At 50.7% G+C, this 14,619-nt stretch overlaps 7 protein-coding genes across 7 annotated transcripts; all 7 read left to right on the forward strand.

Annotated features, from left to right (window-relative positions):
• Positions 1-62: 62 nt before the first annotated feature.
• TbgDal_XI11370 (hypothetical protein, conserved) lies at positions 63-2,660 on the forward strand (the record flags this gene model as incomplete). Its single annotated transcript, XM_011781980.1, has 1 exon — positions 63-2,660. The coding sequence occupies one exon, from the start codon at positions 63-65 to the stop codon at positions 2,658-2,660; it is 2,598 nt and encodes an 865-aa protein (XP_011780282.1).
• A 687-nt stretch (positions 2,661-3,347) lies between these two features.
• Positions 3,348-4,322, forward strand: TbgDal_XI11380 (hypothetical protein, conserved; the record flags this gene model as incomplete). The annotated part of the gene is made up of 1 exon (XM_011781981.1): positions 3,348-4,322. One exon carries the CDS (start codon positions 3,348-3,350, stop codon positions 4,320-4,322), a length of 975 nt encoding a protein of 324 aa, XP_011780283.1.
• A 228-nt stretch (positions 4,323-4,550) lies between these two features.
• On the forward strand, positions 4,551-5,360 carry TbgDal_XI11390 (hypothetical protein, conserved; the record flags this gene model as incomplete). The annotated part of the gene is made up of 1 exon (XM_011781982.1): positions 4,551-5,360. One exon carries the CDS (start codon positions 4,551-4,553, stop codon positions 5,358-5,360), a length of 810 nt encoding a protein of 269 aa, XP_011780284.1.
• A 1,133-nt stretch (positions 5,361-6,493) lies between these two features.
• On the forward strand, positions 6,494-9,889 carry TbgDal_XI11400 (hypothetical protein, conserved; the record flags this gene model as incomplete). The annotated part of the gene is made up of 1 exon (XM_011781983.1): positions 6,494-9,889. One exon carries the CDS (start codon positions 6,494-6,496, stop codon positions 9,887-9,889), a length of 3,396 nt encoding a protein of 1,131 aa, XP_011780285.1.
• A 465-nt stretch (positions 9,890-10,354) lies between these two features.
• On the forward strand, positions 10,355-10,747 carry TbgDal_XI11410 (60S ribosomal protein L22, putative; the record flags this gene model as incomplete). Its single annotated transcript, XM_011781984.1, has 1 exon — positions 10,355-10,747. One exon carries the CDS (start codon positions 10,355-10,357, stop codon positions 10,745-10,747), a length of 393 nt encoding a protein of 130 aa, XP_011780286.1.
• Positions 10,748-11,353: 606 nt separating this feature from the next.
• Positions 11,354-11,995, forward strand: TbgDal_XI11420 (hypothetical protein, conserved; the record flags this gene model as incomplete). The annotated part of the gene is made up of 1 exon (XM_011781985.1): positions 11,354-11,995. The coding sequence occupies one exon, from the start codon at positions 11,354-11,356 to the stop codon at positions 11,993-11,995; it is 642 nt and encodes a 213-aa protein (XP_011780287.1).
• A 400-nt stretch (positions 11,996-12,395) lies between these two features.
• TbgDal_XI11430 (hypothetical protein, conserved) lies at positions 12,396-14,189 on the forward strand (the record flags this gene model as incomplete). The annotated part of the gene is made up of 1 exon (XM_011781986.1): positions 12,396-14,189. The coding sequence occupies one exon, from the start codon at positions 12,396-12,398 to the stop codon at positions 14,187-14,189; it is 1,794 nt and encodes a 597-aa protein (XP_011780288.1).
• Between the last annotated feature and the right edge of the window lie 430 nt (positions 14,190-14,619).

Consider the following 14,619-nt stretch of genomic DNA (forward strand, 5'->3'; position numbering starts at 1 on the left):
TGACTATTCCTAACGACTGCTGTCGTTCCTGTGCTTGAGCACTTGCTCTGATTGTCTTTCCCATGTCCCAGAGCCGTCATCTCAATAATTTTTTGTGCCTCAAAGGGAAGTTGTTAGAGGGCCGGTGTTTGTGTGCGCGTGGGAATCCAGAGTGTGCCCTTTTTTCGTTAAGACGCTCCAAGCGCCTGACCACATCGTGCATTTGTGCGTGTGACGAGAGGTTTGCTTTGACTGAGGCTGTGGCTGTGGAAATGTCCCTCAACCGCAAGTATAGCAGTGCGAAGGACCGTGGGCCCACTATTGTTATCCCTAACATACCAAAAATTACTGACATACGGTCTCGTGGGAAGCTTATGTGTGAGTATGAGAAATATGAAGCGGAGTTATTCAAGCACCACCTTGGCCCGCCGGACACGACGTGCACAATGAGCGTCAAGCAGGCTCCTACGGATTTCGATAGACGCGTCCCGGGAATGGATGAGCCAACAGCAGCCGATCTCCTCCACGAAAGACGCAAGACTCGAGGTGGGGCCAGGTGGGGATTGGAGAAAAGATTTGGAGCACCCGTTTTCGCAGCAGGTGGCACTGGGGGAAGCACTAGCACAAAGCAACAAGCTGCTGGTAGGCATGGGAGTGTGCCATACTCTGCAGCGGATGGAGGAAATAGTAGGGGGGCACTACCCGCGGTACCATCGGTGACACCCCTAGATGTTTCTACTAATAATCCTCCCAATCAGCAGGGCACTGCTGGTAATAACCGAGATAATACGTCAACGTACTCACCATTGTCAATACGCGCGCCTGAAGAGGACCCTGAGGATGTGCTTTCTTCATCAGCGAGAAGGAGGGGAACAAAAGGACAAAGGGTTTCGCTTCAGGTACCGCGGCGACCACCACAAGGTGCTGATCCTACGGTGAAAATCGAGGAAGCGGAGGGGAAGGAGCCTTTAGGCTGTACGCAAGAGGGGAAGTCCAAAGGGGGCCGGCGGTTTCGTAGTTTGCCGAGACGGGCACCGCTTCGTGTGCAGTCTCCTTTGTTTGATACAGAGTTTTTGGCTCCTGGAGGTTCTAATTGGACTGTGTGTACGGGACAGGACTACTCTTCGTGGAACGCTGAGCATTGCGCGGAGGTTTTACGTGTCCTCCTGAAACCCCCACCGGAGTATGGTGAATCCTTCAAAGTAGACATGAGCCACACAGACCTTCGCTGGATGTGGAACGGACGTATGCCCAAGAACTTCACATCATTGCAGTCATGGCGAGTAGAAGAAGTGAAGGGCAGAGTTGTTCCTGTTGTCAATTCACCGCGCTCCGCTCTTGTAATGCTGCGCTGTGGTATCACAGTTCCAGACTTGTTAGTTCACGAGATAGGTGATGACGCTCCACTTCTTCCAACGGACCCTGAGGGCCGTACAATGGTGAAGAGTATTCGTATGAAGCAACATAAGGCATCAGTTATATCAATCTTGGAGCAGGTGCGAAATGAGTACTGCTCGTTATGTTGCGCAGTAAGCCTCCCGGATCTAGTTGAGGCGTTTCGTAGGAAGCGGCAGGTCAATATTGAGGTGGCTAAGTCTGCAATGATACGGGATGCTCTGGAGAAGCAGAAGCGCTTGTTTGAGTGTGCCGAGAGGAAGTTAGAGGTTGAGGCTAACCGTGCAAAGAACTTACAGGAGCGGGAGCGATTGATAGAACTCCGGAACGAACGACTACAGGAAATGATGATGGAGAAGGTACGACGCAAGAGGGAAGAGGATCTCATCGCGCAGCAAAACGCTGCTGCTCGAATCAAGCTTCAGCAAGAACGTAATGCCGAACGGGAGAAGGAATATCAGCGGGAGTTGCAGGAACGGCTTGAACGCGCCGAGGAACGGACCGCCAGGCAGCAGGCTGCGCGGGACCACCTGTTGGAACAACGTCGTATTCGACGGAAGAAAAATGCTGAGGAGCGGCAGGCACGAATAGAACGTATGGCAGAGATGCAGGAGCAGCAAAGTGAAATACTCAGGCGGAAGTATGAGGAGAGGGATGCAAAAGTACAGCTTGTGCAAGAGGAACGAGAACGCAAACAACGGGAGGCACAAGAATTACTTGCCGCGAGGGCCGCCAAATCGCAAGAGTTGAGGGAGCAGGCGCGTCAGCGAGCCCTGCTGCGCGAAGAAGAGGTGCGCCAGGCCGCGCTTGGACAGCAACAAGAGGTGGAGAACCGTCTGCGGCAGCTCACTAAGCAACGGGAGGAGGAGGTTGCGGAGCGTGCGAAGAAAGAGGCCGAGAAGCGAGAGCGTTTGAAGGGCGTGCTTACGTTGACCGCAGAGAAGCAAATCAGTCTAAAGGAGGTATCTTTGAAGAAGCAGGAAAAATTCAAGGAACGCCATGATGAGATTCAGCGCCACCAGGCGGAAGAAATCATGCTTAAACGCGAGCGTGAGCGAGATCTCATGGAGGCAAAAGCCTTTGCCGTGCTTCAAAAGAAACGTGTCGCTGAATTTAACAAAGTAGAGGTGGTATTGCAACTAATTGCTAAGCGTGAGGCAACCGAAGCTCTCGAAACTCAGCGTGAGATGCTCCTCCGCGAGAACTTTAAGAATCATGCAACCTTGACACAACACAGGAAATCGTTGAAGGAGGATATTGCTAGAAAAAAGTCACTACAGGGATAAACCGGGCCAGTCAGCAACAGCAACAAAAAGTGGTAATACGCCGGCTAGCGGATAGGAAGGTGTGGCTGTGGTACCAATCCCTGTTCTGGAGCGGAAGGGTCTCCAAACTCTGATGCTTGTCGATCACGATGAATGGTGTAGTATTTGTTATGTAATTAGAAAGCAGGGAAGGATGAAGGGAGAAGACATATATTAAAAGTTTTTTTTTGTGTGTTAGGGCAGGTGTATTTTCCACGTGGTCCGCACCGAGAAGAGTGTTTTGAGCACATACCAGAGAAATGTTTGTGAAGGATATGTATATCTGTTCGTCCATTCGCTTTTACTTATTTTGTACATTTTTCTTATTTCGTGCTTATTTATTTAAAAACTCCGTCGTACCCAGCGTTTCAAGTTCTCCATTGGTCGATGTCGGCTACGAGTAACGCTTAGAGGGCTATTTGATGCTGTTCTCCTCTCTCCGCAGTCTTTGCTGTTTGCAGGACTGGACTTGATTACCTTTTGAAGGACGTGCTGCGGAGGCCTTGAATCCGCCGCGGGTAAACCGTTGCTGTGGAATATTGTGCGTAGGAGTCGTGAAGGTAAACGATGTACATCGCGGTGTTTTTATCCTTGTGTATTATTTATTTTCTTAGATTGAGGTTACAAGCAATCTCTCACAGGTGGAGAGCATAGTTTCACAGTACTACAATGACAGACATGGAACTTGTGGAAGCTTTAAATGCAACGGAAGTGCCTATTGCACGGGCAGTTTTTCTTATGATTTCTGCAGTTCAAGACGCAGACGCCGGTGACAACAAAACTTGGTCGTGTTGTCATCCCGACCGGAGTCCAGCTGCGTCGCCGGGCTCAACGACCGGATGGAGGTCGCTTCGTGAAAGTCCATCGGGACCTGCAGTTATTGAGGTGTGTTACAATGATGGCGCTGACAGTTTTTTGACAGTTAAATGGGTTCCTATGGACAAAACTCATTTGGTGATGATTACCCAGCGGAGTGATAGGGAACGGTCACACCAACCCCTAAACACGTCATTTTGCATTGAAGATGAACCCCTTGCCTCACTTGCTTTAGGGCAGCAAACGGGATCGGGGGCTTCAGCGGCAGCAATGTGGACTGCTGAGAGTCTCGGGTCAGCTCTTCACCGACTGCGTTGTTTGCTTCAGTCTGCAATCAGCAATACCGGTCGTGGTTCCGAGCAGAATGAGAAGTTTTCTGCAGCGCAAGACAGTGACTGTGGACGGGAATTGCCGAGCCCGCGGGAGACGCAACCTCGTCCTCTTGAACTCCACTGCGGTGGACCCGCCCCTCCTCCTTCCCCTCCCGTGCCTTCCCAAGGCAGTTTGCTATTTGCGGGAGTGGTCCCGCGTCCTCCCGGCGCCCGTTACGGCGAAGCGGATCTCATCCCCGGTGGTGGAGGTTTTGGTATGGGTGGCGGCATGATGCTCGGCCGCGAAGCCTTCCAAGGCTCGCATATAGTCCCTGCTCGCTACAATCCAATGTTTCCGGGCGATGTCCCGCCTAGGGTGCGGCCTCCTGGTCGGTACGGTTCAACGTTTCCTGGGGAACCCGATCCTGACAACTTTTTGCCCCCAGGTGGCCCGGCTTTTAGTTCCAGTTTTGGACCCGGACGAATGAACGGTTTTGGCGGACATTTTTACCGTTGACGGTCCTGGTGAGTAGTTTTCCTTCAATGTTGTTTTTATTGGCTTAGGTGTCTGGGCCTAGCAAACCACCACATGATTTCATTCCTTTTCTGTGTGCTCCATTCTTTGCTTCGCTGAATGTGTGGGATAGACTGATCCGTTTTCACCTCCTCACTGTTGGTTGTTGTAAACCTCTCCACTACGTTTCCCCTCATTTCTTCAACATCATCGATTCTTCTAGACCTAGAGATGGTGTCGTACGCCTCTGCATTGACAAAGGATGGCCGCAAACGCGCTCCGCGACCACTTTTTGGCGTTAACATTGTGAAGCCATTTCCGTGGGTGCGTGTCGTGCTGGGCCTTGGCGCAGTGGCCTTCCTTACCCGACGGGAGTACAATGCAAGGTATCAAGTATCGCCCCGTGATCAGTTCCTGCGCAAGGTTGTTGTCGTGCCATACGGCGTTCTTGGTATGCAGATGACTCTACAAGGTGGCCTTGTACGGGCTGGCAGTGAGCCGGACGAAAGCACGTTTATTGTGGACCCGGCCAACTTGCGCCACATCTTCACGACGGCGGTGGGCGCAACCGGCGCCTCTGGGGCGATCTACAACATGTTAGGTCTTCGTGGTCCGTTTCCCGATGAGGTGGTGCAGGCCATTTCCCGTGTGTGTGACACCAAATTTTACAAATACGGCGAGAGGGCTAACGTCATTCACGTGGTTGACCCCGATTTCCGTGAGGGCGCCTGGTCAGAGCGCGAGGCAGCAGTTGAGCTTTCACGTGCATACCGAAATGTGTTTCACGAGTTCGTAAGAGGTGATGGAGATGTGTTGCGTGTGCCGCCGCTATCGAGTGGTGTGCTTTCTGGCTCACTTTACAACCAGCTTCCCATCATAACACAGTCTGCGGTAGCTATGGCCTTTGAGCAGTTACATACGTTTGATCGTGAATATCTGTTGCGCCGCGACAAGCAGGTTGAGTTGTGCGTGTTTATGAACAGAGAGTGGGATATGTACCAGAATGTCTTCAAGAACTGCACGCAGCCCTCCAAATTGTAGGGCAGGCCCAATAGGTTAGACTGTCTAGACGTCGCTGCCTGTGTTGGGCGGGTGCTGCGTTTCTGCTGATGGTCAGTTTGTGAGAGGGGAAACCATATGTTGGGTTTATTAGCAAAGCGGTGTATGCGGACTTTGCAGGACGTTAGTACTATCATTTACAACATTACTCTAGCTGTAGTTTTTAACTTTCTCTCACACGTTGTTAGTCTATTACCGTTATTATTATTTTTTTTGTGGTGGTGTTAGTTTATATTTGTTCTTAACGAGTGCTGTTTAACTGTTTTTTTTTTTAAACCAACGAAGTGGTGTGTTTGTTGCGCACATTTGTGTGTATATATATAAATATGTTTGTTCACTGTTAGCTCTGCGGGGCAGCCAAACGGAGGGTGCGGTATAGTTACTTGCCTTTCTTTGTTCCTTGTATGGGTTGACGTTGACCCGGAGCTATTACAAGTTGGTTGTGTGTCTTCTTCAGTGCAACAAAGGTATGCGTGTGTAATTATTATCTTATTTTGGTGCGTTTCTTAAAGGCATTCCTTCACTTTCTCATACACACTTCTTGCACTTTGTTGCGGTAGCCACTGCTGTCTTGTTTAGTCTGGTCCCTTGGGTGTTGACCAGAGAGAGTTGCAGTGCGCTCTTAGACACGGAGGGGGAGTTTTATCACGATATCACCGCTCTTGCCTTCACACGGTTCCATCCAGTACTGTGATAGCGGGCTGGAGGCGCGTGACAAATCCACACTCTTGTGTGTGTGTGTGTGCTTATCCGTGGTGTATATAGGCATACACTAATCTGGTGAAGCTTCTATTAGCCACTGGGAGCAAAGTTAAGGTTTTAGTCAGAAGGGGACATCATCTACTAGTAGTGTGGGTCATAGAACGCGGGTAGGTATGGAGCGAAGGAGGTTGTTGCACGATGGTCGGTGGTTTACTCCGCCAGTCCTATACGGTAGTGCGCGGCGTGGTTTGAAGACGCTTGATGTTCGCGAGTATCGGCCGCTTGCGATGCCGATAGAGTTCCGATTTTACCAACGGTACGCAAATCATCCGAATCGGCAGTCTGGCATACAATTTCTCACCCACTACAATACCCATCAGAGGTTTCGTGTTAACAAAGACTACATTGACTACATGCACTGGGGAAAGGAGCAGGGGCAAGCTAGACTTCCACATCGTCACCAGCGTGTAGCATTCGACTTTAACGACCAGTTGCACCCGACGCGCATTGGGACTCCAGAGGATGGTGGTAATGCCAACCACTGCTATCCCGAGGATGGGGAAGATGGCTCATACGCATGGTTTGCTTCACAGGACCCAACGTTTGGACACCACCCCGACTTGAGTTCATCATTTGACCCTAACTATCGGGTTTTCTCGCACCCAGAGCATTGGAACAAAATGTTCACGAAGCGACGGCCAGGTGAAGGTGATATTGATCTCAGTGTGCTTCCGTCACGCAGTTTATTGGGGCCGCTAATGGCACATTCTGATACTAAAGGAATTCCATACTTTAAGGTAGACAACCGGGGACACAGTAACGGGAGAGTACCGGGTGTTAACGCTCCATTTTTTGGTGAATTTGATCAGAAGATGATGCAAGCCATGTCACGTCCACTCAACGCAAACCGCACTATCACTGGCAACGATGGGCGTTTCTCAAAGACCATTATGATAAACGAACCCCAATGTAATCAAGCGTTGAGTGCTAAGACGGCTAGTGAGTTGAGCAAGGAGATTGACAAGGCAACGAATGCTGTGTACTCGAAGCTTAGTGTTCTTGAAGCTGCTCAGTCAGGTCTTACTGATTACTTCTGTGGGGGTCTCAACTTTGAGATTGTTGGGTTTGAGCTGCACATGGCGGCGATGTTGCGTGAGCGCGCGGCAGCCATTCTTGAGAGAAGTGGTGCTGGAGGACTGCCGAGCGCTTCATCGGCAACGCTGTCATCGTCTTCGACAACCAGAAGATGTGCTATGCTTTTGGAGAAAGCGGACGAACGTGAAGTAAACAAGTTGCTGCGGGACGCCTCAAGGTACGAGGATCGTGTAGATGATGCCCTCCGCCAGCACGCGTCACTCATATGGCGTGTATACACTGCGCCCCGCCCCCTTATGACGTTGACTAACGGCAAGTGCCGCGGCACTGGGTGTGGTCTATCCCTCTTCGCGAAGTATTGCGCCCTTAAGGATTCTTCAGAGTTTATATTTGATGGCCCTAACGTGGGCATTACACCGTACGGCGGTATGACGCGCCTGCTCGCGCGACCCGAAACGTCTCTCAAGTATCCGGGGTTGGCGGAGTTTGTTGTTTTGACCGGCGCTTCTCTTTTCGCTGGTGACGCGCTGAGGCTGGGGTGGACTGACCTCTTCACAACTATTCCTGATATGACTTACCACATCAAAGAATGGTTCGACACAACCGAGCATATGCACAACGATGCCGTTGCGTGGCAGCTTGGGCACTTGTTGGAGACGTGCTTCAAGATGAAAGAATCACATTCTTCCGCAATGGAGCGCGCGGCAATAACCCCTACAAGGGCGCGTTGGGTAGAGGATGCCTTTGCTGATCAACCATCAGTCAATGACATCATGAGGACCCTAACAGAAATTGAACAACTGCCATTTCAGTCGACCCACAACACAAGTGACGAGTCTCATATCACACCCTACACACTAGGGAGCGTAGCAGCTGGTGTGCAGCGATTGGGCGAACATCGCCTGCGGTACACACTTTCCCCGTGGGACATTACGCCTCCAGAAGATAGTGTGGTGTTGAAGCACACGTCGGAGATGTTCAGGGCGTACGTGTTGGAGCGACGCGGGGCGACGGATGTCGTAACTCACCGTGATGCGGAGAGGGCTGCTGCTTGGAGTCAGCAGAGGCAAAGGGAGTATGATGCTTACTGCAGTCTGAAGGAGGCGCCGCATCCGCGGCATGTGTATGCGCGTCTTGAAGGGTGTGAGGGGAAGATCGTATCGTTTGAGTTTGTTTTCGAGATAAGTTGTAGAAGGAGTGGGCCACAAGGTACTGACGAAGTCCTCCAAGCTACCACAATTAGCCGACTGAAGAGTCGGATATTGGATGCGCTTGGTATGCCCCGGGATCGGAACATCGATTTGGGTTGGTACCTTCCGACATTGGACACATGCCCTATTCATAGCGACGAGGAGTTGATGCAAGTCCTGCATACGGATCCGGGCATCGAGGATCCGAAAGAAAAACTGAGGTACCCACCCATCTATTTTATTGTGAAGCGCTGTACCCTGTACTTCTCTGAGTGGGCCTATGCTGTGAAACACCAGTTGTTGCTGCAGTCTCCTTTTGCGCTCCGGGCGGCGTTTGGGTTGCTGCAGGAAGTGCGCGGGGATGGCGCGGCAGAGAATGTCATGCCGCTCGCAGAAACGCTAGGAACGGAGTTCAAGTATTTTACGCGGCTCATGCGTCGACCCGACTTTTACCGTGTAGGAGTTCATACGGACAAATCTGTGGAGAAATGGGAAGAAATCAAGGAGGAGCGGCGGCATAATATCCACCACACTCACAGACCAACGCGTCCGCTTCCTGACTTCGAGGAGGTTTTCGAACGTGATGTTGAAATTGATGGGCATCGGTTTGTACTGCGGCCGCGCTGGAACCCTCGTACGCTACAGGATGTGGACGACTCCGACATCTTGCGGTTGCGGGCACCACTAACGTACGATATGGATTCCACGGCCGCTCTCCACGTTCCCACTCACTGCGGTAAAGCCTCCCGACTCGCTGGAATGCTGCAAGACGCAGGAGGCGTCCAAGTTTTGGATGGTCTTGGCGAGGTAGACGACAAGGGGGAACCTAAAGTACCGCCGCTGCAGAGCAATGCATCTGTGCCGACAAATGTTAGCTTTTATGAGATGGCGCGGCACCCATGGGAAGACAGGGCGTCGTCGTGGCGTCGTGACGGCTTCACTGAGGGATCACTTGAGTATTTTGAGTCCCAATACCGTTCTGCAGAGCGAGCCGTTTACGATGAAGAGGGCCGAGGCGTGCGGAATTACTGGCCTTCGCGTGATGCCGTTGAGGGTATTGCGCAAGAGGAAGAGAATGACGCACAGCTACTGCAAGAGCGCCTTTTCAATACACTTGAAACTGCAGGTACAAGCGTGGAACCATGGGCCCGTAATCTTCGGCTCAATGCAACCACAGGAAAGTTCGGATACAAAACTGAGATTGCGACACAGGAAGAGAAGATATACGACGATGAGTATTACCGCTGGTTCATTCAACCCGGACGCCACCCGAACCCCAGTGGCCTCACCCTCAACGGCAGGAAGGGACAGTTCGAAGAAGGTCACTCTCGCGATGAAGAACTTGAGCGCATGTGGCGCAAGGTTGTTGCCGATGGAAACAACGACTTTGCTGCAACGACTTCCGGAATGCCCGTGTATGACGAGGACGCCAAAAACGCGGAAGATAGCTATGCTGCGGGTGATGATGTCGACGTGGTGACGACTGACGCCAATGTGCCGGTGGATGGGGACGATAGCAGCTGAAGAGTACAAAATGGGGGATAGTGAAGGCGGAATTATCGAAGTGAGCGCACGGTAGCAAAAAAAAAAGTGTGGAGGTGCGTAGGAAGATGAATGAAGGTGTCGTTAAGAGAATAGGATGGAGGGAGAAGAGGCAGGCGCTTTGTGTTTGTGGATCACTGCTATAGGCACCGAGACGGAGGGGGCCGCGCGTCATGCACCAATGTGTGAGGGTGAGGAAGAGTGTGTTTACTCACGCTGCGATATTCCTTTCTTCTCTGTGCGCGCTAACCTCTTCTTTAATAGCATTTCCCTGTCCACCTTTCTCTGCATTCGCGTCCAGTCTCATTTTGGTTTGGCTGTGTTACCCTTAAAGTAACCCAGCACCGTCTCTGCTGTTCCTGTCTGTGTTTTTTTCCTCTTTTTTGTAAACCTTAACACATTTTTCTTTTTGCTGAATGGGTTGACGTAGGGGAGAGAAAAGAGAATATGGTTGCTGTCCGCGCAAAGGTCGGCTCTCGCGGCTTCACTCGCCAGAGGCAGCTTGCGAAGGGAAAGAAGGTGTTCAAGATTGACTGCAGCATCCCCGCCAGCGACGGTATCTTCAGTGATGATATTCTGAGCAACTTCCAGCAGTACTTTCAGGATAATGTGAAGCTAAACGGCCGCAAGGGAAAGCTCACCTCGAAGGTACGCGTCAACATGCGTGAAAACACGCTATCCATCACGACGACTATGGCTTACCGCAAGAAGTACTTCAAGTACCTGACGAAGAAGTTCCTCAAGAAAAAGGACCTCCGTGATTGGATTCGTATTCTCGCAAAGGGGAAGGACACATACCAGTTGAAGTACTTCAACATCCAGGATCAGGAAGAAGCGTAAGCAGCGGAAGGATACGGGCATGTGACTCACACATTTTCATGCTCTTTTCTCGTTACTCCACAGTATGCACATATGTTTCATTTTTGATTTGTTTTACTTTTTTCACGCCTTCTTCTTATACCATTTACTTTTGTTCCCTCAGGTAAGCGGTGAGTAGTAGAGGCAAATTCTGTATCCGCTCCCTTTTCCTGTGGGTGACTCGGTCGCATTTCATTTCTGCTATGTGATATCATGGAGGTAACTGTTTACAAACCCTTTTTTCTTTATTTTTTCACCTATTCTGATTGTATATACATAAAAGTATGTATTGCTAGTGCGAGGTATAGTGGTAGTGCAGAAACACAGCAAAAGTGAGGAGAGAAACAGAAGCTGTTTCCCCCATTTTTCATTCTTTCACTAGCGAGGGTAGCGGTGTTGCCACGCCTTTTTTTTTTTTGCCCCGCATTCAGCAAAGTACCCTCATCTGCACTTTGTTTTAAGTTACACTTGAGCTTTGAACAGTCGGCAATTGGTGTAGCGATCGCAGCAAAAGAAGTAATAGTGGCTGCGACCGTCTCTCGTTAACTCGTATCAATCACGCAGTTGTCGCCAATTGTGTGATCAAACATGTTGCGGCGTACTGTATGTGTCCAACACTACAGGGCGAAGTTGGAGCTTGACCGTATCCGCAGTATGCTGCGGGGCCGCGCACGTCTTGAAAGAAAGGTTGGATTAAAGCGACTATTTTTTCTCATGCGCACACAAACGCGGTACCGTGTGGAACAGCAGGCGCACTGGGAGCGTGCAATCGTCCGGAAAAACGTCGACAGCGCCGCCCGCGAGCATGGAACGGGATGGCAGCACCTCCGCAATGAATTAGGGCGGCAAAATGTTATCCTTCTTCCTCGCTCTCAACAGTTGTTGGCACAATATGAACCATTGGCTTTTCGCGCCGTTGTGGAACTTTGTGCTTCGCGTATTCCGCCACCGCCGCCGCCCGTTGTTGCCTCCGTTCCGGAGGAATCCTACACATTATGGCCACCGGCGAGCCATGACAATAGTGAATGTGCCTCTACAGACGGCAGCGACGCCCCTCATGGGCAGCAGCAGTCGCTCTCGCACCCGGCCGCCCGTGTGGAACTTCGGTGTGGTGTCGAGCGGGTTCTTCGGCGCGGACCGTCGGGTTTGGGTAATAACGTGAACGAGCTAATCGATGCATGGAAGGAGTTCGACGTTTCTCCCCTGAGGAAGGGGGAGGTGAACAAGTAGTTGGTATAGTGGGTGAGGGAGACGGCATTAGGTGGTGAGTGCGTCTAGCTTTCTTTCTTTTTTTTATTTTACTTTCCTCGTATCACACGTTTCGTAACGGTATTCCCACAGACTGTGGAGGTTAGAAGCGGTTCATTGAATATAACCCGCCACTAACAGACATTTTTCACTACTGTGTTTGCATTACTTGTTCACAAGGACTTGTCGTTGTGTCGTGCGCCGGCGTTTCGTATTGTTGTTATTGTTTTTGTCTGATGTTTTCACCTGTGAGAGTGCCAGCGCAGTGCATTGTCTTTCCCCTCTTTTTTTTTTGCCAAAAACTGCACCAACAAACCAAAAATAAAAAAAATCGTGGTTAAAAAAAAATTGTCACCACCTACAAATTAGATGCAGGACAGTGATGCATCTACTCGGTGATATTGTAGCGTCGAATTCGCTAAGCAGCAACGCGAGCAAAGACAATGAACCGTGCCTCATCACCTTGTGTATATATTGCCCCACTCTTTCAGGTGGGAAGGAGGAGCGGGCCATTGATAACGTCATCTTTTTTTACCCCGCGCGAACTCATCCCGACCAGCAGATGAACCAAGTAGGTTTCTGCATCGGCATGACGTGCTTAATGGAGCGCTTCATCCCCTTGTCTTCACGGGCGAAATCACCAGTAGAGGAAATACGCCTCAGCCATTCCATCATTACTCTTTGCAACCCGTTTGCAGATCTTTGGATTGCTGTTGAAACTACTCCTGCTTATAACGCTTCTGTGGTGCTGCCGCTCGTACATCTAGGGTTTGATGCCTTCGTTCTGCGGTATGGCATGGGGAGTGTTTCTGCGCTAGTGAACAATCCCCGGGAAGTAGCCTCGGGTGAGGATTGCGGTGTGGCGCGTGCCGCGTTACGAACCCACTTTGAGAAGTTTGCTACGCTACTGCAAACGTCTGTGCTAGTTGTTGATCCTGATGCTAATCACCACACTGTCCCGAAATCTGGTGACCTGCAACCGCCGTCACAAGCGGAGTCAAGACGTTCTTCCCTTTCTTCGTCAATAATTTCAATCGATGCGATGGGTAGCTCCAGAAGCACCTTGCATAATGTACAGCGTTGGAAGCGTCACCTGATGACGTTAGCAGCAACGGGGGGTCTGCTGACTTTTCCTGCTGTAATGCGTGCAACTCCGTCAGATGTCCAATTCATGTGTCACAGCATAGTGTTACGCCATCTTTCGTTCTTATCTTCGAGCATAAAGAGGAGGCACACCTCTTGTTGGGGAAAAGAATGCCACGGTATTCCAAATCACACCGACGCTGAGCCAGCTGTAGAAGGTGCGGAGGAGCGCTTGCTGTGGACTAGCTGCCGTTATGCTGTGTTCATTGGCAAAACGCTGAAAGTAGTTGTATCAAACGCCCCTCAGGACATGATCTCTCAGCTCATATGTCTTTTTCTTATGGATCCCGAACTGCCAAGCTTCACCATATTTGTGGGAGAGGTCCCATTTTATTGTTGTGTGTATCGCGCTGAGAGCCTGTTGACTGTTGTAGTTTGTGACGAGGCCCTTTACGACACAATGTACACACCCCTCCTGAGTGCATGTAAAAAGCTTACGGATTGCGTGGCAGATTGCCTAAGCAGCGGCGTGTGCGCCCCCAGCCGTGCGCCTGGGTCCAACGATGGTGGAGATGCACACCGAGTTAAGGGGCATCAAAACGCCCTCTCCCCCGCTGCCGGTCACAGCTCGTCTAACGCAATACCGTGCTTTGTTGATCCTTTGTGTGGGGCTGGGAAGTTGCCCAATACAAAGTCAACCTTTCAGTTCACTGTGTGGTGTGACGGGGTGTTGGTCGGCTCATCACTGCAGGATTACTTTCGGAGTGTACAGTTCTCCCTGTCAGCCCCCATGCGAAAATTCATCAAATGTGTTCGCGCTGAACGTAGAGGCTCTCATGATTTTGGGGAGCACCGGGCAATCGAGTGCGCTGGTGCCCGTACCTCCGCTGACACTAATGGAGTAACTTCCGACACGAGTATAACATTGCGCGGAGCAAATGAGCTGTGGGTGTTGCTCCCGAGCTACACATGGTTGTGCGTGACAAGGGCCAGGAATCATGTGGGTGGTGTAGTGTTCTACAATGCCCCTCCTTTATCAAGTTGCTTCAAGGCTGTGGAGACAATATACGAGAATGTCTCGGTTACACTGTAGGATCACGAAACAGCATTTTCTGGTTGTTGGTTGCGACCTTTTTTTCTTATTTGGCTCTCCATCTCTTTTGCTTTCGTTGCTGAGCGCACCGCCACACATTTGAAACTCCCCTCCACTGATATCAGCGCGTATTTTTACTTACTTTCATGTGCCCTGACGAAGAAGCAGCAATAAAATGGAAAGTGTAAAGCAGGGGGAGGGTGAGGCCAGATGTGCGAAGGAAAAGTAATGCTGTTTCTGTCTGCATAACTGTTTTAAACTTTTCAGAATGTTTTTAACTTTTGTATGTGCTAGTGTTAAGGTACCTTTTTCGTGATCTACTTCAGTCGTCGTTTTGTCTCCTACTGCATAATATCCCGCAAATGGCATAATGGGACAAGGGAAGGGGGCCACTGAAAGTGGAAAAAGGGGGAGAAAAAACGCTCAGGGC

The sequence above is a fragment of the Trypanosoma brucei genome, chromosome 11 (assembly GCF_000210295.1).
Source record: "Trypanosoma brucei gambiense DAL972 chromosome 11, complete sequence".
NCBI classification, from domain to species: Eukaryota; Euglenozoa; class Kinetoplastea; order Trypanosomatida; family Trypanosomatidae; genus Trypanosoma; species Trypanosoma brucei.